Here is a 25,738-nt window from a genome sequence, read left to right as displayed (position 1 = left end):
GTGCAGCTGCTAAGAACAATTTCTTGCCATTTCTACTGCATGGCGTAATACTTTGCTGAGCCTGATTCGAACTCTCTCGTTCGTTTTGAACTCCCTCATTTGGGCCACGTGGAACGCAGCAAGAATTAGGGACAAAATGGTTTGGTCTCACAGAAGTTACATCTGCAGTTACCCACACTGAAGAAGCGGTCTGTGATGTCTCAGGGCAGATCTCATCAATCACCCAGGAAAGTTTCAAATCAGATCTGCCAGAACAAAATATTTACAGTGTACATTAGGAAAGATAAAACCTTTTCTAGATCAAGTAGAGCTCTGGCTGAGCGCCCAGCCTGGCTGCCAAACAGCTGGCCTTGCTGTTGGAGCAGGAAGCAGAAAAAGGAAGTACGTTTCTCTGGAGGAATCTATACAGAGGTTACCAGAGGTAAGAGACCTTGTTCCCACAGACCAAAATTACCTGGAGACTTCACTAATATCTATGCCAAATGCTTGCTGGAGAGCCTTTAAGAAAACAGATTTACTTAAAATGAAAGCCCATTCAAAGGCTGCCGTTCTAAATGCCCATGGAGGCATACTTCCCTAGGCTGAAACATACGGTGTTATGGAAAACAGCCTCTATAAACAATAGGGCTGTGCTTTGTATTTTGTATTTTTCCCCTACATCTTATGCTACAATCGTGTACTTTAGAACATATTTAAGTTGCAAATCACTGATAAATGTAGGACCAAACACTGTTTCTGGTCAGTACCAGCATTTCCCTTTCTGCTCCTCCTGTAAACAGTGCTTTGCCTGGAATTCATCAGCACAAACACTAACAATTCTATGCTAAAGAGCCTTGATATTATTTGAAAAAAAACACAACAAAGTAAAAAACAACAAAGTAAAACTTTGCTTCAGTAAGCAATCTTTTCTCCATAGTTATTTTCCAGACAGAGACTAATACTGTCATACTAATGAGAATAGTAATGACATACTAATACAAAGTCATGGGAGTGACTTATAGAAGCTTGCTTCCCTAGCTGGCTGCAGTCTCACTTGCTTTGCTTTCTATTGATGTTTGGAAGGCCCCTCTGCTCAGCCTGCACATATGGGCCAGGCCGTGTTATAGTGATTTTCACGTATGAGTACTTCTGGGAAGCGGATAAAGAAGTTAAATTCCTTGTGTGAACATCAGACAGTAATTCTCTTTGTGCAAATGGTTGTAGAGTAGATTTTGTATTTATGTCACCATTTCAGATCGCTAAGGGAAATGTATTTTCCTAACAGGAAATTAATTCAGGGCAAAAAATGTGTTATAAAAGTTAGATCTCATTAGTCAAGAAACAGAAGGAGCATTAGAGATGACCAAGCACGACGAATGATTTTCAAGTATCTTTCATCCAGTAACCCCTCTTATGATGAGTTCACAAGGTAGTCCATAAATTCACTATGTGGAAAACAAAGTTACATGAATAAAACATATGATAGTTTTGTGTTTTGTTTTTTTTTAAATTGAAGTTGTTTAGAGAAAAATCTGAGCAGAGAATAGACTAAATATACCAGCAGCTGGGGTGGAGCTGCGGGCCTCAGTGTTTTGCATGCCCAGGTGCTGCTAGCTGTGCAGAGTGAGGACCCAGGGCCACTTGCTGATGCCCTCCACGCCTGAGGGCAGTTACTGGTGGATCCATACTGTGCCTTCATGCGCGCGTGTGTGTGCACGGCTGTGGGCGGGGGGGGTCCGTACCAGCAGCTGCAGCGGGGCTGCAGCCTCAGGGGCTCGTACGTCCGGGTGCCAGTGACTGGAGAGACTGGGATCCAGGGGCAGCTACTGGGCAGGCTGGGCGCCTGAGCCCAGCTGCTGGAGGGACCCACATGGTGCGTGTGTATTGACGTGTTTCCCACCAACAGACCTTCATCCCGACCAGCCAGAGAGGGGAACAGGATGAGGCTGTTGGTGCTGTTTGTGTCGGCGTTGTGTGCTGAGTGTGTCTGTCCGTGCTGACTTGTGTGGCCAGCCATGCATATATGTACATACGTGTCGCCGATGGGCGTTTGCATGTGTGCCCGCTGGGAATACAGGCTCAGCCTCACTGCTAGTTGGACCCGGGCCGGCGGAGCTGCAGGAGCCTCGCCTCCCTCAGGCTGCTGGATTTGGCAACCCCTAACACCTAGAAGTTACAACTCTGTCGTGCTTATACTTCTTCATAGATCTGTGGACTTTTAGGAGGAAACTGAATCCCTTATATTTGTAACATTTATATTGCAACAGCTACAGCAGCATGTCTGACGCTTAACCCTCAGGGTAGTTGCTAGCATTACCAACTATTGGGTGAAATAAGGTTGCACATGCTTTATTCTTGTTAGTTTCTTGTTCTTTGCTCCATCTGATATGCTGTTGTTATTTTCATCTGCTGCAGAAGACGAAAGTCTCTCTCCCTTCAAATCCTGACCAGGAAAACTCAGTCTTCCTCTACTCTGCTAAGTCTTCAACACTGAAAAGCAATCCCTGATCAGCAAGCCACGTCAAACCCCGTTGCCTCAAAACTAAGAGCTTTTAGAGAGCTCCAACTGCGTGTACACCATGCAACAGCTGGAGAGATCCCTGGTTTCCTACTTGTCTCGGGGGCCTTCCTGCCTGTTCGCCTGCATGTCTCTCTAACGCCAAACACGTGTTCTGCTCCCAGCACCTCTGACCCATGCACAGTACAGCACAAAATGAACTCCGCTTTGGGTAGGGCAGCTCTTTCCCTCTGCCCGCCCCCCCCCCCCAGAAAAAAAACAACAAAACCAAAACAACCACCAAAAAACCTCCAAACCCAAACAAAAACTGTAAGCCTCTGAAAGGCTGAATTAAAAAATTCTCCATGTGGGTTTCCATCTTTCCTGGCCTGCTTGGCTGACCACTGTGATACCAGGTGAGGGTCTATGCCCTAAGTGCTGGCAAGGAACTGCTCTAGTTACCAGTAAGTTTGTAGAGGCTGGTGCACCTTACTGAGGGCTGCCGTACTGGGGGCTGGGGGAGGAAGAGGATCATGAGCAGGAAGGTTAGCATCCCTGGTTGTTCTACACGTTGTGCAATGTAGACACAGATGACCAGTGAAGACCTCTGCTGATGACGTTTGGGTGCTTGTTTGGGGGTGTGTTCTTGTCTGCTGCTGTGGTCCACATCTGGGAGAAGCAGGACCCCGAACTAGAGGAGGGGACTGTCCTCGAAATTGCTGCTGCGACTAGCGATTTCTGCTCAAGGCAGTGCTTACTGGGGACTGGAAGCTATGATGCAATAGGTACCCAGTAAGCCCACATCTGTGCAGTGCCACAATAAGACAATTGAGAACAGTGTTTGACTGGATTTTACATGTAACAAAATAAGTTAGATAATCAGTTCATGGTTTTAGTTAGCCTAGTGTTAATGCGGACACCGAGTGCTAGAAGATGACATTATTACTTGATGAAAAACAAGGCATGGTTTGTTATCTGCAGTGTTACTTGTAATTTATCTTTTTTGATCTGTATCAGAAATGGGAATATTCAAGAAAATCTCTGAGATTTAGCCACAGTAGCAGACAGGGTTATGTTTGCAAAGGAGTTGCCTGTTTTGTCTACTTTGAATTAAAATTAAAAGCTGTTGTGATGGCAATTCATCTAGTGTGAAGAATTAGGAAACAAAGCACAATTACTTCACTTCTATGGACTTTTGCTAGTAACCCTTTTAAAAGTAATAATTATAGCATATTATCCATTGAGGTTTGAAATGTCTACCTTCCAAAACATTGCATGACAGTTTTAGTTTAAGAAAACTGCTCAAAGCAATTGACAAAAGAGTTTTGCCTACAAGTGCCATGTAATTGTTTTATTTTGCAATTTTATGAAAGAAAACTTTGTATTGGGTTTGCATGGCAAGGTTTCGGGGGGGGGGGGGGGGCTACAGGGGTGGCTTCTGTGAGAAGCTGCTAGAAGTTTCCCCCATGTCCGACAGAGCCGATGCCAGCCGGCTCCAAGACAGACCTGCCACTGGCCAAGGCTGAGCCCATCAGCGACGGTGGTAGCACCTCTGGAATAATGTATTTAAGAAGGGGAAAAAAAGTTGCTGTGCGACAGCAGCTGGAAGAAAGGAGTGAGCATATGTGAGAGCCCCAGCCCTGCAGACCCCAGGGCAGTGCAGAAGGAGGATGAGGAGATGCTCCAGGTGCCAGAGCAGAGATTCCCCTGCAGCCCGTGGTGAAGACCATGGTGAGGCAGGCTGTCCCCCTGCAGCCCAGGGAGGTCCACGGTGGAGCAGATCTCCACCTGCAGCCCAGGGAGGACCTCACTGCCTGAAGGAGGCTGGGACCCCGTGGGAAGCCCGCGCTGGAGCAGGCTCCTGGCAGGACCTGTGGCTCTGTGGAGAGAGGAGCCCACGCTGGAGCAGGTTTTCTGGCAGGACTTGTGACCCCGCAGGGGACCCACGCTGGAGCAGGCTGTGCCTGAAGGACTGCAGCCCGGGGAAGGGACCCATGCTGGAGCAGTTCGTGAAGAACTGCAGCCCGTGGGAAGGACCCACGTTGGAGAAGTTCGTAAAGGACCATCTCACAACCCCACGCTGGAGCAGGGGAATAGCGAGGAGTCCTCCCCCTGAGGAGGAAGGAGCAGCAGAGACAACGTGTGATGAACTGAGCCCAACCTCCATTCCCCGTCCCCCTGCGCTGCTGTCGGGGGAGGAGGTGGAGAAAACCGGGAGTGAAGCTGTGCCTGGGAAGGAGGGAGGGGTGGGAGGAAGGTGTTTTAGGATTTGGTTTGATTTCTCATTACCCGACTCTGACTTTTGATTGGCAATAAATTAAATTAATTTCCCCAAGTGGAGTCTGTTTTGCCTGTGACAGTAATTGGCGAGTCATCTCCCTGTCCTTATCTCAACCCATGAGCCTTTCATTTTATTTTTTCTCCCCCCTGTCCAGCTGAGGAGGGGAGTTACAGAGCAGCTGGGGGGGCACCTGGCATCCAGCCAGGGTCAACCCACCACAAACGTGCATAAACATTTGACTTATCAGGAGCAAATAATGATTCATAAGAAAATTTGATAGCAACAGGAACAATGTGTTTTATAAAAAGCATATATATTAGAGGAAGTTACAGCATAATAGCAAAGAGACTGAACAGCACAAAGGAAAAAATAGATACTTTTAATCAAGATTTTAAAGGACAGCAAATCAACAAAGCAGAGAGTTGCAGGGACTAATTTACAAAGGGAAGAGAAATCAGAGGAAGAAACTCTTCCACCAGCAATAGCCACACGCTATCTAATGAGGACACCAGACCTCAGTGAGCAAAGGAAGTAACAAGTTGAGAACTGAGAGAATCTTATATCATCAGTACGGAAATTTTGAATGGAACCTGATTTTTTTTACATCTAGTTTTATTAGAAAGTGGACTGATCATTTAAAAAAAAAACAAACCAAAACAAAAAAAGGTGAACTTATAAAATGAGTGAGTTAAAAACAAAATAATATACATACAAATCTACCTCAGTGGACTTTCCTAGTTAGAGAGAGAAACTCAAGTTTCACAAGCATGTTATTATTTTTGACTGGTGAGATTTGGGGGCTGAGAAGGCATGCTGTGTCCCAGGTGCTTCCATCCTGATCACTCCAACAGTACCTCTTCAGAGCTGTGTTAGAGGTCTTCTATCTCATCAGGCCAAATGGCCTCCCTTCTCAGAAACAGCTCTGAGAGATTTAAGTGTATCTTCTTGGAGACATTGCTGAGAACACATTAGGAAGCAACAAGAAAGCTGTGCTCAATTTGACAAGCATGCCTCAGATAAGAAGGGCTGCTGCCACATGCTCCATGACACCCTCCTCCTTACCACTCTAAGCCATGGATCTAAAAATTATGTCCAGGAATAATGCTACAGGAATACTTCTTAGGGAACACTTACTGGGAATTAAACTACTGAGGCAGAAAAACCTTACCTAACTGATCCGCACCTAGAGATCGTGTTTCAAGGAGGGTTTTAAGTGTCTTCAGATGGGACCCTCTGGATGACCACAGGTTCAATGCATAGCACCAGATTTTTCCTTTACTATTTTAATGACTAATATGAAATTATCACAGTCTAAGTAATCAAATATATTACCTTATCTCAATTTAAAATTAATAAAAATTATATCCTATTCATCAACAAACTAGTTCTCTTTTTGCTCATGAAAATATCCCAGCTCATTTTTTCTTGGTCATTTAGCTTTCTATTCATAAGACTATGCTGCTGTATGCTGTCTGCATAGCTATTTATATTTTTCTAAACTACTTTTCCTAGTATTACTTTATTCTATCAGTAATGATTACATACTGTATTGTTTTATGCTAAATATTAAGTTTAATGTGTTAGTCTTTGGTTCTAAGGCCTAGTAAAATTTTCAAGGATTATTTGAAGCATCCTAAAGAGTGTTTTTATCTTTGGTTACTGATGTTGGTATTTGTTAATGACTCTGCTTTAACGCTTGAACACTTTCAAAATACGGTTGGGGGCTTTCAAGGCAGTTCTCCTGTTCCAGTAACAGCCACCATTTTTCAAAGAGGCAGGCAGAGAATGAAAGAGGAAACATATTTGCCCTTGCAAAACATTAAAATCCTCCAAATCTGCATTAGTGCCACAGGTTTCTTTCTCACAGGGTTTCCTCCCATGGCCACTTGCATATTAGCAAAATCCTGGCTTCACATCGCATCTGGCTCTTGGTCTCCTGCAGCAAACACAATGCTTGGGGGGGGGGGCATAGCTGGAAGCCTCTCGAACTGTTCACCAATACGGATTGAAAAATTTGGATCCCAACCCAGTACGGCAGCCAGCGAGACGCAGTAATAGCAGGTACCTGGGCCAGTTTCTGCTAGCTCACGACAGACAGGCCTTTATTTAGTCTTGACAGTGCTGCTCAACATCTGAACCCCGGTTCACGGATACGATCACACAGCTTTCTTTTCCGGTAGAAGTTTAAGTTTGTACTGGTTTTCCCTTTCAACAGCCCAGGAGAACTGGAGTGCTCCCTCCCAGAGCAGCTGGAACACGTGACTCCGCGAGTGCTCCCTCTTCAGATCCAGCCACCAGCACCCTCTCAGGAACCGGACAGGTCAACAGGCATTTCCAAAAGGAGAGGCTGCAAGTATTAGGGAGCACGGACAAACAACATCACTGCAAGGCTCTCGCTAGCACACTGGTAATGCATCATCTCTGGAGAAGCATTATACCAGATGTGGCACCAATCATCATATAGGTATTCTTTCATCTCTGTGAACAAATAACCTGTTGCTTCCACCATCCACTTGTACACAACAAAACAGAATGTATTGGTTTTGCTTTCAAAGCAAACATGGGAAATCAAGCAAGGGATGTACAAAACACTTTTGTTTTTTCCCCAAGAAGCCCAACAGCAAGTTGCAGTTGTGCAACTCTCTCAGATGCAAACCTTGTTTTAGGCTTATCCCTTCAGTTGTCTTGCAACAGGAATTTCCACAATTGCTTCCTCACGTGTGTTTTGGCGGGGGGCACATACACGCTGATAGATACATTGCATCACTGTGAGAAGTGATGCAATTTTACTCAGAGGTCTGTTTTCCTCACAAAACTGACTGATGTACGTGTGAAAGGCTGCCCTAACAAATGCAACTGCTACTGGTAAAACTTAGTAGCACAGAACAGGCTGGGACATTCTCATACTAAAATGATTAACTCATTTAAATTAACAAATAGGTGTTTGTTAGAGGTGTTTTTCCCAAACATGGCATAAAAACTGTGGTAGGCACTCAGGATTTCTTACCTGCTGAAAGAATACGAGTTTGTACAACAAGTCATTTGTACACTATCTTCATTGCTCAAAAAAACAATATGCTGCTGAACCAGAATTCAAATAGTTGAAATGGCAGGTGCTACAGTTGCTCCAAATGAAAAGTTCACCATGACCTAACAGCAGCAGAAGCCAAAGGAGTAGCCTCTGCTTCTATCAGTCTTTGCTCTAACTGCAAGTGTAGAGCATCTCAGCTACGTACTTTGTTTTACATAATTAAGACTGTATCACTAGACAAATTTATCTTGTCACTTTTAATAATTTTTTTTGAGTGCATCTCCTCATGTTCACCTATGCACCTAGGTTATTCTAATACAACCTTACTATTACAGTCCTCAAGACCTCATTTAGGATAATGAAGTCGCTGGTACAAAAGCCTTGGTCAACCTCCACAAGTTATAGCAAGGGTTACTAACAGAAAAAAAAAGTATTCAAGACAGACACTGCAAACCATATTTTATTAGTAGGGGATTTAGGGGAAAGATATAGGCAGTCTGAAGAGAAGTATCTCTGTTAAAAGTTGTTACAGATATTATACCCAATAACAAGCATACATGTTTTCTCCTGGAATGGGCAGAACAGAGTTTATTTTCACACTATGTATCTGCAAGAAAAATTTTTCAGTATCATATTTTCAAACAGAAAAATTCTGTCAAAGCTGCTGAAAGGGGAAGAGTGCACAAGTGAAGTATGACAAATAAATGGGATATTGTTTAAACAAAAGGCAGTTCTAGCATTTGACCAAGTTGATCATATGCTTTTCACCAGTGTACCTTGGTCTTGAAATGCAAGAATCATAGAATTGTTTAGGTTGGAAAAGACCCTTAAGATCATCAAGTGCAACCATGAACCCAGCACTGCCAAGCCCACCGCTAAACCATGTCCCTAAGCACCACATCTACACGCCTTTTAAATCCTCCAGGGATGGTGACTCAACCACTTCCCTAAGCAGTGCCTGTTCCAGTGCTTGACAACCCTTTTGGTGAAGAATTTTTTTCCTAATATCCAATCTAAACCTGCCCTGGAGCAACTTGAGGCCATTTCCTCTTGTCCTGTCACTTCTTACTTGATAGAAGAGACCAGTACCCACCTTGTTACACCCTCCTTTCAGGCGGTTGTAGAGAGCGATCAGGTCTCCCCTCAGCCTCCTTTTCTCCAGGCTGAACAACCCCAGGTCCCTCAGCTGCTCCTTGTAAGACTTGCACTCTAATGAACTGCCTCAAATAAATTCTGTACTTTACTTAAGGAAGGTTCCAGCAGTATAATGAGAATACAAAATATAAACACACAAAGAACAAAACCTTCTTCTCTGTTCTTTTTTCTTCTTTCTTTATAACCCAATTAACTACAATTGCTAAACACACTGACATTGACATCCCATAGACCTTAGCTTTTCCTTTTCTGTAACAAGAGAAAGAACATGGATAAGCTGTCAGAGCATCACGTTTCAGATCCCCATCCTGCTATAGGTAGACCATAAATGAACATTATGTGAGCAAACCAGCTGAACCTTTAGTCAAGACAAATATTTAGCAGCATAGCACCAGAGCAAAACTGAGGCATCAGTACAATTTTTCTGTAAACTATGATAACTACTACTGACTAGAGAGCTACAGCTCTTGAACTTAAGGAGACAAACTGAACACTAAGCAGTTTCTCTCGCTGTTTACTATTAAGAGAATCTTTGCCTTTTCATGAAAGGAAAAAAAAAAAGTGGTGATGGATTAGAGACTAAAGTGCCACAGCCAGATCTTTTTTTATTGGTTGGTTGTCCCATTAGTCATTTTTTAACAAATATTCCTAAAGATATAAGATATTAATTCACCATAAACTGTGCAAGTATTTAAACATCTCAAGTAGATAGTGCTTTTTGAATCCTGTATTTTTTTCCCCTAAAACAGATTTTGGTAGCTGGATGATTTAGATACCAAGATTTTAAAAACTGCCACAGGAATTTGATATAGGGTTTAGAAATATCTCAATATATAAGACCAGGTTTCCAAACATCTCTTCAGAATATGCTTTAAGTGATCCTATTGAACTTTTATTGTCTACTAACCCCACTTTAGCACTGAGGAGTAAATCATCCTCCCCACCATCCTCTCCCCAGGGAACTCCATGACTTAGTGTTCATCAAAACAGCTAGGATCAAATGTCAAATTATAGTGTGATAACAAAAACAACAGGGGAAGCCTCAAACATCCTGTAAAACACTAAGAAAAGATGTCAACACTAAAGAAGTGATTAAACAATTTGAGAATCAAGTAATGACACTGGCATCAAAGGAACAGGTATTCCTATGTTCTGCCAAAGCTGGACTTCTGGGATATCAGCTGAAAGCAGGATCAGTCATCCCAGCCAACACTATGAGGAGGAACTGACAGTTCAAGGGCTTAGCCATAGGTAAGTTATCACTGTAGGACTGCCAGTTCGTCTCCCCTCCTTCCTTTGACTATTTCAGTCAATAATGATAAAATTTTTTGTTACACTTTACACCACTGAATAAATCCTTACTGATAGCTAAGACTTCAGTGCAGTAAGGACTGTATAAACATGGCAGGAAGGAGAAGAGGAAGAAACAACTGTTAAGCAGAAGCTTGGGTCACAAAGTCCTTTTTCACTGCCCATTTCCTGAATGTACTATCTTTAAAGTAATATCTAAGATTTTAAAGGTAAAGTTCATCAGATACGTGACTTCGATTACTACAGCAGTGTAACTCAACAGCAAAGACAGAATTTTGAGCTCTAGACAAAGCTTACTGCAATACCATACTGGAAAACTCAGCATCTGGCAAAATTATATTACCAATTTGTTTTGAAGAACATAACCCAACATATACAGCGTAAACAGATCAGAAGACACTTGGCAAAAGTTTGATTTTCATTGATTTCTAAAGTATATTAGCAGCAGAGGTTTTGGGTTTTGTGGGAAGGTTTGGGGATTTTTGTTTATTTGTTTGGGGTTTTGTTTTTTCATTATTATTTGGTTGTTGTTTTGGGGTTTTTTTTGTTCATGTTGTGTTTGGGGTTTTTTTAAGTTTTCTGTAGAATGCAAGATTTTTTTTCCAGCTAATCGAAAAAATTCTTTAATACCACAAGCATGCAAAGGACATAGATGTGCTTGAAACTCAAAAGTCAGTACACTTGGGATGCCATCATGTTTCTGAAATCCCTCTGGAGTCCTTTGGGAGAAAAACATGGGTGTATGAGAACTGACATTAATAAAGCAAACAGCACTAAAAGATTCGAGATTTTTGGAATATAAAGTAATCTAGAATGTTCTCAACAGGAAAAGGAAGACACTTAATTTTTTTTTAAACAGCATAGTAAGAGAATTTTGTAAAAATATTAAGTTTTTTTTATAAAGTAAGTTAGAAAACATTACACAATTGTTAACAGTGATAGACTGGCCTAAGTATTGCAAATAAAGAACGCCTTCCACAGATAGGGTTGAGTGAGAAAACACGTATTGAATATTGAGATAGTCATCAAATTTGAGAGGTAGATGACAATCTTAATCTATTATTTGGGAAAGGTAGCACTACAACTGTTAATGTAAATGGCATTAAGTATTACCTACCCACTGTCCATTGCTGTGTAAGAGTGCAAAGAGGAGGAAGAACACTCTCTCTCACCTAACAGCAGCTATACTCATCTCATGTCCTTCATCTGCATCATCAGTTGTCCCAAAAATGCAGGTGGGGGGAAGAAAGGATTAGGAAGGCAAGGCAAAAAAGTCAACCCCATTTGTGCATGCAGACTAATAACAGGCAGAACACCCCATGCAGACTGCAGTGAGGGTGACTGGGCTCACAGCACAATCCTCAGCACAGTCTGGCTGGATCGAGTGGGAACAGCAGAAGCCTGTATAGGCAGAAAAGAAAGTACCAGAAGTCCTGTACAATACTTTCCACGATGTGAATTCAGACACAGTGCCTAATGTATTTATGATGGTGCTCCACTGTTGGAAAAGCATTTCTGTTCCTATTCACCCTGTCCATCAGATTCTGGTTTTCATTAAGAGGAAAAGCAGTAACTAATAGCAGCACTGATGCAAAGGCTTTGTCACAGTGATGATCAGAGTATGCTGTTAACCGGCCAACACCTGTAAAGTGTTAGCTGTTACAAAACACATCCATTTCAAAAACAGTGTTAAAAGTACAGCTCAGTACACAAATGGGATCACAATTTTTCTGTTCTTTGGGTAGTCTTCAAATTTCTCAAGGTACCATCTGAAAAACAAAGACAGAAATCTGATGAGTACCAAGTCTTCAAAATGCTGTTGAGGAAATTAAGTAATGGTACAATGCATTCAATGTAATCCATATATTTTCTGGCTACAACCCCTCAAAAATGCCTTTAGAACCTACTCTGGATAGAAAACTGCCATTTACCACACTCATCCTAATGACATCTAATCACCAACTACAGTGAAAGAAAGTTACTGCTGCCAGCAATGGGAAATCAAACCAACAGATGTGGTGAGAGCAGCCAGGGAAGGAGTAGTCTGTTGTTGCAAAATGTATGTTGTTACGCATCCCAAGTATTTGCATTTTAGAAGTAGAAGGGAAAAAAGAAAATCAAAAACATTCAAGAGGATAACATGTCAAATTGTATAATGACTTCATGTGGAAGCAAGGGATACTTCAACATATGTTTGACAGTCCTGTTCTGGATAGAAACATCTTCAGTTCCAGTCAGGATTTGGATAATTGAACTGAATGTGACAAATATTACACTAGCCTTACTGCTAATCACCCTCAAAGTCCATCACTATTTTAAAATCCAGACAATTTTAAAAGAATAAATGCATAGCGATACCAAGTGTTATTATTTGTCTGGCCATCTTATATAACAAACACATTTACTCCCATTTTCAAATATTTATTCTTCTGCTTCTCTAAAATAAAAAAAAAGAATTAGCTTCAAAGCTGCAGGTATTCATATCTATAACTAACTGCAAGATCAAAGCTGGAATAAGCAGGGAACAAAACATGCAATGCACATTAACCTGCAGCTGTGGAATACCAGCATTACACTATTTATCCTTTTCAGTCATTTATTCTAAGTTTTTCAAAATAAACAGACTACATGAAAATATTTCTTCACTTACATGGATTTGCTATTTTTAGTTGTTTTTTTTCTGCACCCCTCTTCCATTTTTATGCATTTTTCCTTTAGTGCAAATTACTTCCTTTAACAACATTTAGCTTTTCATAATACTCTAAGTCAAGAGCTCTGAAACAGCACTGTCAAGACTTAAGACAGACAGAAACCAATCATGGAATTTGAGCCTGAAGAACATAATATACAAGGAGAGGCTGAGGAACCTGGCATTGCTTTGTCTGGCGGGGAAGAGACCAAGAGGCTCTGTTACTGCTGCCTACAGGTACTGGAAGGGGAGTTATTTAAGACAATGGATCAAAACTATGAAAGAAATGCAAACTCTTGCAGCTGGAATGCAATGGCCCCATGCAAAAGTGCAGGCCAGAGACTGACTGGCTAGATAGCAGCTCTGCACAAAAGGACGTGGACATCCTGGTAGACAAATTGAACATGAGTCAGTAATGATCCCTGCAATGATGAAGGCTAACTGCATACTGGCCTGCTTTAACAAGTATAGAGCCACCAAGTCAGGGGAAGTGCTTATTCTCCGCTACTCAGCGGTTGAGAGCCTGCATCCGCATTACTGCCTCCAGTTTTCAGGTTCCTGTGCAATAGAGATGTCCACAAACTGGAGAAGAATCCAGCAGATGGTCATTAAGATGACTGCATAGCTGGGACATACAAGAGGAGAGGTTGAGGGTACTAGGCTTGTTCAGCCTGGAAAGGAAATTAAGCAGCAGATCTAACTGCAGTCTTCCACTACCTACAGCGACATTAGAGAGAAGACAGAGCCATGCCCTTTCTGGAGGCACACAACAAGTGGACAAGTGGCAGGGGATAAAAGTTGCAACATGGAAAATTCCAACTGGACGTAAGGAAAAAACCCTCTTCCCCACGAGAATGAGAAAAATCCTGTTCCGGGGCTTTGTCAGAGTTGTGCTGAAGCCTCCACCCTTGGAGACACTCGAAACTCAACTGGATGAGGTCCTGGGCAACCAGGTATAGCATCGTGGTTAGCCCTGGCTGGAGCAGGTCACACCAGATGGCTGGACTGGACAACCTTCAGATGCTCCTCCCAACATAAGATATTCTGTGACTCTGCTCAGTAGTAGCAGGTGGTAAAACAAGGAGAAATGGTGACAGGCTTGGAAGGTTCAGCTTGGATAGTATGAAAAACTTGTTCACTGGGAGGGTAATACAGACCTGGAACACCCTACAAACAAGATGGAGGAAAACCTCCATTTCTGGAGGTTTTCAAGACCCCACTAGACATAGCCATGGCTGCCCTGACAGATAGTTAGCAATGATATTTTTTTTCAACCTACTTTATTGATAAATTCATGTTTATTTCCTCTTATGCCACTAAGTTTCAGCATGAGAACCAAAGCAGGAAGCTGAGAATAACTAAAATAAGATTAAGGTGTTCAAATTCTTTTAAACATGCTACTCCTTAAAGAGAATCCTTTCAAGTCTTCTCAAACTATGATCCTTTTGTTAGCAGGAAAGCCACATTATGAATACAGTACATTAGCAGTTGGACTGTTTAATTATAGAGCAGGGACTTTATTAAATATCATCTACCAGAACTGTTTTCATATTGTCTATACACTTGATTATAAACAATAGGATATAGACTTGACTATAAAGTGTGCCTGTTACAGAAGACTTTAGAGTGATTTTCAAAATTTTAATATTATAGAAACAAGTTTGAGCCACAAAGCAAAGTATAGTATATGATCAATTAAGACAATTCTCCAAAACTTGTCTATAATCTTTACAGATCCAGGATGAACTATGTTCATTTAAACATTATTTTGACCACCTCATTGTACACTGTGTGTGTTTATGCCCAGTACTATCCCGTTGAAATTCTGCAGTGCTTAATATTACTCAGAGTATTCTCTATTATATGCTCCATTGAAGTAGCAGTCTTTCACAAAACTTGCTCTGCAACATCCCTGTGGGATGATGTGAGAGGGAAATGAAGTGTGGCATAGAGACAACAGAAATTATAAGACACAAACACTTACTGGTGGTGTTGTTTTGCCCTTGAACCCAAGATGAAAAGCGTACACAACGCAAATGCAAGGCTTTCAATGGTGCAGCAGGCAAGGGCAAACCCAAACCATTCCAGGATCTCTCCAAAAAAGTTGGCTCCACTGACATACTCAAACATTCCCCCTGAAAGCCAAACAGAGTTATTTTAAAAGCACCTTAAATCAAAGAGATCCCCAATGCTATCTTTTACTGTTAGTCAAATAGGAGCTACATCACCAGTGTGTCTCTCTATTTTTTCGAGGCAGTGTTTTTCAGTTCAAGCTGTACTATGAAGGATCGCTTCAGACCTCATTCTAAGACAGACCTTCTCCAGCTGCATTTTTCCTCTTTAAATCATGAAAGAGAAGCAGATTTACCAGTATCAGAAGCGAGTTCATGCCTCTGTAAATAATTATTCAACGATGAAATCAAACTGGGTCTTTGATCATAAACTAAACCTTTTTTAAAATATGTAAAAGGGGAGCACATTTTCTATTTTAAGAGTCCCAGAAAATACTCATAGGGTTAGTTAGCATACACTTTAAGTACTTCAGAAATTAAATCAATTATGAACAATATTATTATTATGAATTAAACTTCCAAACTTATCCTCTAGCTTAAAATGCATTGCCCTTTTGTTTCTCTACCGCTTGAGCCCTGACACTCAGTGAAAGAAGTAATTGGCAGTTAGTGTTAAATGTGTTTTACAGCCAATTATGCACGAACAATCAGTACTCACCTGCTGGGAATTTTATAAAATAAGAACTTGCACCCCAATTCCAAAGCTAGTATACAAATTGATAACATCTCATTATGTGCTTTACTAGCGGGACTAAACAAACAAGTATTTGCCAAATGTAATAAAGGACATGTTTTGACCTTGCTTTAATTCCTTTGCTTTTGTAACAAAAGAGAAGCAGAATTCTAGCACTTAAACTGGATAAGGAATATCAAAAAGACCAACTCCTTCTGATCATGCAGCAAATAACATCTTATTTCCTTCAGAACTTTTTTGCACACTGAACATAGTACGGTATGTTCATATTCGTTTTTCACATGGGCATTTGGATTTACATCTATTAAAATTATAAAGTTACCTTCTTGGTGAAAAGTAACAGTCTACTGCCTTATATACATATTTCTTCCAGTTTTATTAAAAAAAAAAATCTCACTAAAACCCAAGAGAGCAACAACCACAGGAAAAACTTAGAGAAACAGCAGAATTCAGAGGTAACTTATTTTTCTACTCTCACTGAGTATAATACACCTGGAAGAGTCTAATGTTTCCAAAAGTGTCAATAAACCTTAACACTTCAATAGGCTCCATAAGAAATCCTTTCATATTCTCCATTTTCCCGTGAAGGCCAGAATTTATAATGCCTAACTTGCTTTGGATTTCTGTGCTCTTTTCCCCGTGCCTCCCTTACCGCAGCAGTCGTTGCCCTCCGGTTCCCTATGATCCCTCCCTCTTCCTGCGTGGGACAACCTAAGAGGGGCCAGCCACACACTGCTGCCCAGTACTCTCTGCCTCCCCTTCCCTGCCCCCGCACTGGGATGATAATTTAGGTTGTCTTCCTCCACCCACCTGCTGATTCTCATAAAAGTTGTAGAATGCTATGTTACATTTTTACCACTTTCTAAAAATACAGCCAGAGTTGGTCAAGAAATTCAGACTCACAAGCCACACGATATCATGAAACAGATCCCTTCAAATACTTGGCTTAAGAGGAAAAAAAACCCCAAACGTTTCCCACACTATGAAATCACTTCTTGAGGTAGACAACAAACTGCCATTTCCAGTTTCCTCTTACATCATAAAGGACTATCTCCCCTAAAAGACACCAAGCGTTAGAAGGTCATCTCTAGGCAGACTCACGTTAGGTTGGAAGGGACCTCCTGAGATCATCAAAAGCAGGGGCAGCTAGAGCCAGTTGCCCAGGACCACGTCCAGTCCAGTTTTGGGTATCTCCACAGATGGAGACCACACAACCTCTCTGGGCAACCTGTGCCAGTGTTTGACCACCCCCACAGCAAAAACCGTGTTCAGATGTAACTTCATGTGTTTGTTCCCAGTGCCTCCGGTCCTGTCACTGGGCACCACTGAGAAAAGCCCGGCTCTCTCTTCTTCATTCCCCCCCATCAGGTATATATACACATCGATAAGGTCCCCCAGAGCCCCCTCTTCTCACGGCTGAACAGTCCCAGCTCTCTGCCTCTCCTCATCAGAGGTGCTTCTTGTGCTACAAAAATTTCTGTACCCCTTTTACTTACCTCTTGGTATCTTGTAACCGCTTTCCCCTGGTTTTCTCAGATTCCTGAGAATATGATCAGAATGAATATTGATTGCCATGCCAGTCAACCACCCTATAAAGCCTGAGGAGAAATATTTAAAATACCATCTTTAATAATACACTGAGCCAAAGTGCTTGTTCAGAAAAACTACAGTTATATATTGCGTATTAGGCATATTATCTCAAAGCAGTGGAAATGTAAGCAGTATAAGCAATTCTGGTGACATACTGCACAATCCCAGTCCCACACTGAGCTCTTCAGTCAGCACAGTTCACAGTAATCAACAGGTCTCTAGATAGGAATAGGACTGTAAGTATAAAGTTTATTCTTATGTTGCTAGACTTATATAAACAAATGTATGCATGTGCATATATACAGATGTACTGTGTATATTTCCCTAACTTCCACAGAGAAAAACAAATACACTAAAGTCTTAAACACTGAAAGAAACAGCCATTCTCATTCCTGCCAGAGGGAGACACCTCAGTCTCTCCCCCCCCCTTTTTTTTTTTTTTAACTGACAACATACCAGAGTTTCCACAGCAGACTTCCGTGCAATCAAAAGAATAATAAAATTGTGAAGGAATTCACACACCATTTACTTGTGTCATTCAGCAAAATGGTTTTACCATTTATACCAGGCTTTCATGAAAACTGAGATTGTCACTTTCTACATGCTTACATCTTGCTGTAATTGCATGGGATAAATCAAAAGGAATTTAGATTCAAATTCAGTATTTTCACCCTTCCATTTTGAGACTTTGGCTACACATTACCCATGTTATTTTCCTTTTAAGGCAGCATTCTTTGTTACTAGAAGCAGACAGGATTAGTGTTTTGAGGGTAGATGCATTGTATTGTTTTGAATCCACCTCCAAAGTCACCGATTTTTATTTAAATTCCAAAGAAAATGTCAGTGATGTGCTTCTAGACCAAAGTTGCTTCACACACCAGCTAAAGCAAGCTTTGTCTTTTTGCACCCATAACGAGTCTTTCAGATGGTTCTCCTTCAATACAGAGAAATCCGGTAGTACGAGAGCAAAGACACTAAGTGGATATCCAGATGTATGAGGCCATGTTGCCAGACAAGTAGGTTGTCAGAGCATACTTTACCGAGACTTAAGCTACATTTCAAAGTGAAGCTACAGGTGTAAGCAGACCTTGCCTCTCAAACAAGTTGCTAGATAGGCAGCTTTCCTTTCTCAATCCCTCGGGGGCTGCGTTTATCTAAAGGACCTAGCTAGCTGTCTGCTTCCACATGGATTAGGAGAAAATGACTGCTCTGCAGAGAAACTGACATTTCTGTGTGAAAGCTCTCTCCATATTTACCTATATAAATAAAAAAATGTTGTTTGATTAGCTTGTTACAATCTGCTTACATTACAGAACCAGTAGCAGAATTTAGTCCTGTGAAAAGCATGTTTCTGAACCTTTTGTTCATACAGCACCGTGCCATAAGTTTCCATTAGAAATCAAGGTGTGTAGATGCCACATGCAAAGTGTCTGTTGTAGTAAAATTTTACCATAATCCTTTCAACTATATATTCAATGTAATTACATCATCATGAAATAGATTAGATAAATGTAATGAGGAATTTGCAGACCAATTCATGTAATGACAACGTTCAAAACCACAGGGTGAGTAATTCAAATGCTGTTGAATTCTACTTTTAGGAAAACAGATCATTTTAACTTTTTCCTTCAAAACAGATCTCTATCCAAACAGAGAATCTTGAATCCCCACGGCATCCAGCAACAAAAATAGTTTGCTTCTCTTAGCATTTGTGATCATGTATCAATTTGCAAATTGCCAGAGAAGATTGAGACTACCTTGGAAAACAAGGGATGTTATTCATACAACTAAATAAGCAAGTCATTGTCTCTATCCATACAATAATTTGAAAGGAGATTTCTCAACAAGCACACAGATTACTTCTACTTAATGTAAACAATATTTCTTCTAATTTATTTCACTATTAGCATGAGGAAAAATCTGTACTGAAAGTTAGTACCAGTTCTAGAAAGAATACTAAATTTATTTCTCAGGAGAGGAAATCAGAGACCCTTTGATTTCTCTGAAATGCCACTGTAATTTTGGAGAATGTTACCAGTGTATTCTGTATCGGTACCTGTTTGTAAATTAGTATATGAACTACTAAGAACTTTTCAGGTAATGCAAAAAGACTGGAGCTTGCTTTAAGAGTGCCCAATTGCTGTAGAAGATTAGCTAGATTCTGTGCATTTTTACCCCTCCTACTTGAGAGCCACCACATGTCAGGAGGAGACAATCAAATCCCTCTTCATGGACAACAACCCGGTGAACATAGGCTGTTTTCACAGCACCCCTCTTCAATTTGAAGACCCGCCTTCCCCTGAAGTACTGCATAACCACGTTCCCTGTGCCCGTCCTCTGTACTTCACCGTCCTCACCCTCGGATCCTCACGTGGCCAAGGGCTAGGACTGCGCTCTGCAAAGCCAAGAGCAGGTGATCCACCATGACCTGCGGGACTTGGCTTCCCCCAGAGGGAAACGCGGATATGGGAACAGGAAGGGAGCCACAGCGTACTCCGGTCGGTTCTCCAAACCGCAGGATGCACCGCACAACATAGACGACCGCACGAGACTGTTAAACTCAAGAGGCTTTTTCGCTTCATCAGGATAAACCTGGAGATTAAGGCCTGGGTTCCTAGGAGGAGAACACTTGCGTAAGGACGACAGTAACTAGGTCTGTATTACCAAACGACCTAGTGCAAGAGAAGAGCACGTCTGCCTTATTGCGCCAGTGCCCTCTTCACCCTCGCCCATGTAGAATCTCACGCAAAAAGACCGACTCTTGTTCTGCGGGCTATTTCAGAGCGACAGGATAGTAACTGCTGTCTGGCTCACCCCCCCAGCCCGGCTTTCAAGAACACGCGGTGCAAGATGCTGTACAGGCACAGGAGGCGGCCAGTTTCTACAGCTGTGCTGGAAGTGCCCGGCAGACACTTCAGGTGGGCAGTGCCTCAGCTCAGGCTGCGTGGTTAGTCTTTCCAAGAAGGCACGAGATCATTTGGAGCATCCAGACGCCTACAGATATGAGGAGAGATACCGACTAGCCCCCGTCCCTCCATCACGAGACCGCGTCCAGGTACGGGCAATGCCCATGCTCTCCTCGTGTCTCTTCTCCGTAGAGAGCAGAGGTGGCAGGCAGGCTTGGTTGCCTGACTGCCAGATAAAAAGCCTCACGCAACAGACTACATGCTGATGTTCTGTCACCTGCACCTTCCCACTTACAGGTACTGCTCCGCTTTGCAGAGCTGCTGCAAAGAAAAGTGTTGATGGCTAACCATGCCCTGCATCAAAACATTAGAAGGAAGTAGTTGAATGGGGATTTAAAGGAGTAAGAAAAGACACACGGCATACTGCAAAGGGTTTGATGAAGCCAAAGCAAGCAAAGGAAGGAAGGAGTTTCCAACTAGAAGTGCAGACAGATTAGGAAAGAACACAAGGGTGAAACACGCAGGTGCATATGCCCCCTTTCGTAGCATTCACCGCTTCAGGGTATCACGGGTACTTTTAGTAAGTTCACAAGCTTTTTATTGGCATGCGTGTGGAAGATACATGCTGACAGATTATGAAGTTGCTCCCACAGTGGTTTGAAAGCTCATGGTTTTATCAAGCATTGTACTGCATTTGAAGCAGAACGTTTCCATTTCCTCTGAAAACAGACAAGTTCACTGCTCTGAACTAAACCAACACACACTCCAGAGAAATCATGAGGGAACCACATCAAAACTGTATTGCTGCTCCAAATCAATTGCTGGTGTAGATATAAGCTACTGCTTTCCCAGAGTTAACTCTTAAAACATCTGAAAAGTCAATCTGTATACTAAGGCTCCACAGACAGAGAACACATCAGTTGTTTGAAACCTCCCACCATGACAGTTAATCAGCCTCACTTCTCCAGATTTCTGTCTTCACTGCAAGTTTATCTCATTTCAGCTTCCAACTGCTGAACCTTGTTTGGCTGCTACTTGTACACACTCTCCCATTTCTCTTCCACATGTGACTCAATATAGACTGAAGAAATACCTTGTTAGCCCTCAGCAAATACGCTTTCTTGCTATTGTAATTTTCTGACCTTCTACTCAATTTTTTTTTTTAGTCATTTTAGACAGAGGCTTAAAGACACTGCCAGATGTTTTTGAAGAACTAGAACATAATAGTCCAGTTGTTCAGGGAGTATCCAGTGTACAACACAGCACTACTGCATTTGAGTTGACCAAAGCTACAAGTATAAACTGCAGATATTTGAAGGTACCTTTGGGATGAATACCAAATCACAATTATAAATATCCACTATGTTCTGATTATGTTGACGTGCACTACAAAAAAAAAATATATTCTAGCTACAGGAATAAAAGAAACAAGAAGTCTTAGGTTTGGCCTTTTCATAGCCATGCCAAACTCTACCTAACGATTTATTGTAATAACAGTCTCAAAAAAGCCAGCAAGTGACACTGTTAAAATGGTTGCTATGTATACCAGGAACCTTCACTTTCTTAGTTTTCAGGATAACTTTTTAAAACAATATTTTGCCTTACAATAGTCATGAAAGCAACACTTTGCTTATAATTAGCATAAATAAATATGTATAAGCATATATTCCAAAACAGTATTATTTGAAAACAAAAAACAAACACAAACAAAAAGAACCCCCAAACAAACCCAAACCAAACTAATTCATACACAGAAGTATTTATAACTGAAGGCAGATGAAGCTATTATCATTTATACATTTACATCTTTCAGAAATCCTTGACACTCAAAACAAAACAAAAAAAACAACAAGGAAACCTGAGCAACAGCCTTGTTACCTTAAGATCTTTCAGTAAGGAGGAATTGATTTATGGCTCCTGACTCATGATTTGTTTACAGCATTGTATTGAGATATCTTTTGATTAAGGTACTAAACTAGGACACCGGAAACAAAGCCTGTGTTGCATCAGAGTCTTCAACAGTTTTGATCAACAGATCTTTTAATCAGTTTTTTTGTTGGTTCCAATTTAAGGAGACTGGAATTTCAAAAGTACCAAGAGAATTTCAAGTATATCCAAGCGCCTAGCGCCCACTGAAGTCATTCCCTTGTACCTCAATTTCTCCATTTTTAGAGCACAAGCAGTACTGCCTCCTAATCTTGGCAAGAGCATCTATTTCAATTTAAATTTCTTCAGTCTTATAGTCATGACAGCATTTAGCACTGTGGCCCTCTATTGTCATCCACAATAACACTGCAATAACGATAAAAGCTTCTTATTCTTGCTGTAAAAGTCTTGAGAAATCTGGGAGAAACACTAACTTGCTCTGGCTCAGCATAACAACAAGAACTGGACTGGGTCAGATCAAGGATCCACACAGCCCAGCATTCTGCCTTTGACTGACAAGGCAAAAATATTCTTGTTTATCTTCAGATCAAAAAGATCCTTCTGTAAAGATTTCCTTGGAAAATGATACCATGTTTTTGACAGTAGGCAAAAGTAGATGCCTAGGAAACAAAAAATAGGGCAAAGACAATACTTCGCCACTAAACATCTTAGCCTATTAATCATACACATGGCTTCAAGTATAAATGTAACCTCACTTCCTGATAGGTGTCAGTTCACAGTTCTAAAATAAAAAAGGTTAAAAGGCTTCCAGCTACAGCAAACAAGAGAATTAACTGTGAGAAAAGTTATAAAATGGGATTAAAGATACTATAAAATTATAATAACAATAATTTCTTTCCATGAAGACGAAGGAAAACTACACCTAAAGTTCTCATAACATGTTTTAACTCACCTGTAATGAAACGTGGATCTTTTAACCAGCCTGAAGGGTATTCTGCATAGTTGCTTAAGCTTCGGCCTTGCAAGTACCCGTTGTAAACACAGAACAGAAGCGCTAGCACGAAAGTGAAAAACGGTGTTGGTTTTCCTTCCCGGATCAGAAGAGGAAATATGAGCGCCCTATAGCGAACAAGGACAGTAAAATTGTTGCATTAACAAACAGAAAAGATACTTCTGATGTCCAAAACTGTAATCCATAGTCCGGAGCCTTTGATCCCAGTTCAGAAGGATAGTTACACTCGCTTTAACACCTCAATGTTAATTTTGTTGCCTAATTGGAATTACGAGATCACTCCTCTCTCCCCTTATGATGGAAATCTTGAGCTTTGTACCCAAAGCAATTACTTTGTCCAGAGCAGTAAAGGCAAGGGGTATTTTTGCCCTCCTTTGTTCCTAAATCCTCAGTGGTATCACCAGGCTTTCTGGAACGAGCCAGGTCTCCCAATCCCTACACCAAACCCATCAGCACTTCCAGGGGGGGAAGTTAATCCCCTTGAAATTACCCTAACTGAGCTCAGTTTCCTCCTTGCCCTAAAAGTCACTTAAAAGCATTAATTGCTTTGCCTTGACAATCTCAGTCTACCCCATGACACCTGTTAAAGACATGACAAATCCACAGCTGCAATCCCATTTGGGAAAGGAATCTTGATTGCTTTTCCCAGGGGATTATGAAAGTAAACAAACAAGCTCCAAACAAGAAAAGCAGGTGAATGTTTTTTGTGCTCTGCCCCACATGACTAGCCAACTCCCAATAGCCTATCGATTTAATTACAATCTATAATGATATAGGAGCAGGATTACAGAAACCTGAGCATTCTTCACATGTTTTCCAGCTACTCAAGGACCACAGCTCCAAAGAAGCCTTTCCAGAGGAAGCAAAACCGTAACAGCTTTTGAGAAAGCATAACAAATTCATTGATGTGATTATTTAAAGCCCACTACATTACAACAAACGGAATTGGATAACAGAGGTCTTTTCCAGTCTGCGTTCACCTACAGAACAGTCCCTTAGGCCAGCAACAGCAATAAGCAACCGGGGAAAAGAAACTGCAGTACAGCTCAGCTTTCTGTACAAAGCTTTGCCTTGCACTTCTTGCTTTTCCCAGACACTGAGGATGAGTTAAGATCCCATGCCAAAGCTAATCTCTTTACTCTTAAGAATGGAAAAGGAGGGAGTAAAGACACACTCCTAGGTTTGCAAAGCTGGTCAGCCACCAGGCCAACAGTACGTTGCATCCCTCTCGACCTGAGGATATGGAATACTTTCGGTCAAAAGCAACAGCCTCTTGCAATAAGCACCAGAGAACAACTGCGTATCAGCCACGCACTCAGCTTAAAATTAGCCTGACGAGTCTATCCTGCTGTATTAGCATGGTGGCAGTGTTACTTGCGGAGTAGCACCAGTAACTATTGTCCGTGACTTGAAGAGAACAGCAAACTCTTAACCGAGCTCCAGCTAAGCTGCCTTCTCTTGAGAAGTTTTACAGAACACCCGGATACCATCGACTACGTGACAACGTGGGGCGCTCAGCCTTAGCTTTGCCAGGATTTTAATGAGTCATTGAATATCGTGAGCTGGAAGGGGCCCACAAGGATCATCGAGTCCTGTGTTGAAAGCCATGACTGCAAAACAGCTCCTATTTCACTATATCAAAGTTATATCGGCATCCAGAAGTGAACTTCCCTTGCTGGAAGATGGCATCCTTAAGTCCACCCGGTCAAGTCCTTGCTTGAGCGGGGGTCGCCACGAGAGCTACGGCTATAGGGTACAGACCATACTGCGTGCCGGGAGGGCCACACGCTCCCTTTTCGTGCCGATTCTGAAAGGTGCCGCAGCACCCCGCCGCGCCCCACGCAGCACCCGAGCAGCGCCGCCAGCACTGCTCCACTCCGTGAAAACACGGCGCGCCTGCCCGCAAAGCGGCTGCGGCAAAGACGTTAGCGATTGCTACGCTAAGCGACAGAGGTTAACTCACAGCAGAGCGCCGATCCCCGCCGTCGGAAACGGTAGCCGGCCGCCCCTACCCGGACGGCCCCCGGCCTGCCGCGGAACCGCACCCCTCCGGCCGCCGACGGGACACCCCCCCCGACCCCGTCCGTCCCCGGGGCCGCACCTGTGCGCGTAGTGCACGACGAAGCAGCCCAGGAGGAGGCGGTTGGGCCAGGCGGCGGCGGCCGCCCCGCCGCAGGCGGCCAGCCCGAGCGGGACGAGGAGGGAGGGCAGCTCCTGCAGCGCCCAGGCGGGGCGGGCGGGCAGCGGCCAGCCGAAGCGCGGCGAGGAGTACCGGCCGTAGGGCATGGGGACGAAGCGGAGCAGCAGGGCGGAGGCGGCGCCCAGCACCACCAGCCCGTAGGCGAGCAGCTCCAGCAGCCGCCGCTCCTCCGGCCCCGACAGCCGCCGCCAGAACCCGCACACGCCGCCATCGCCGACGACGCCGGACCCCATCCCGCGCCGCCAGCACGCTCCCCCCCGGCGCCTCCATTCATCGGCCAGCCGGCGGCACGCCCACCGGCGCCGCGGACCAATTGGCGCTGAGGGCGTGACTGGCACCGCCCCCTCCGCCCGCCGGTTGGTGGAGGCGGTCGCGGTGCGGGGGAGGAGCTCGGGAACGGAAGTTCCGCCGGGGCGGCGGCAGCGGCGGAGCGG

At 42.8% G+C, this 25,738-nt stretch overlaps 1 protein-coding gene across 1 annotated transcript; it reads right to left on the bottom strand.

Annotated features, from left to right (window-relative positions):
- Positions 1-8,230: 8,230 nt before the first annotated feature.
- On the bottom strand, positions 8,231-25,687 carry SRD5A1 (steroid 5 alpha-reductase 1; the record flags this gene model as incomplete). Its single annotated transcript, XM_030041851.1, has 5 exons — positions 8,231-12,023; positions 14,928-15,078; positions 17,206-17,307; positions 23,045-23,211; positions 25,206-25,687. Coding segments are annotated over 5 exons (969 nt in total), but the record flags the coding sequence as incomplete, so codon positions are not given.
- Positions 25,688-25,738: the final 51 nt, after the last annotated feature.

This window comes from Aquila chrysaetos, chromosome 18, assembly GCF_900496995.4.
Source record: "Aquila chrysaetos chrysaetos chromosome 18, bAquChr1.4, whole genome shotgun sequence".
In the NCBI taxonomy this organism is placed as follows: Eukaryota; Metazoa; Chordata; class Aves; order Accipitriformes; family Accipitridae; genus Aquila; species Aquila chrysaetos.
Note: the sequence above shows the minus strand (reverse complement) of the source record. Positions and strands in the feature narration are given on the sequence as shown.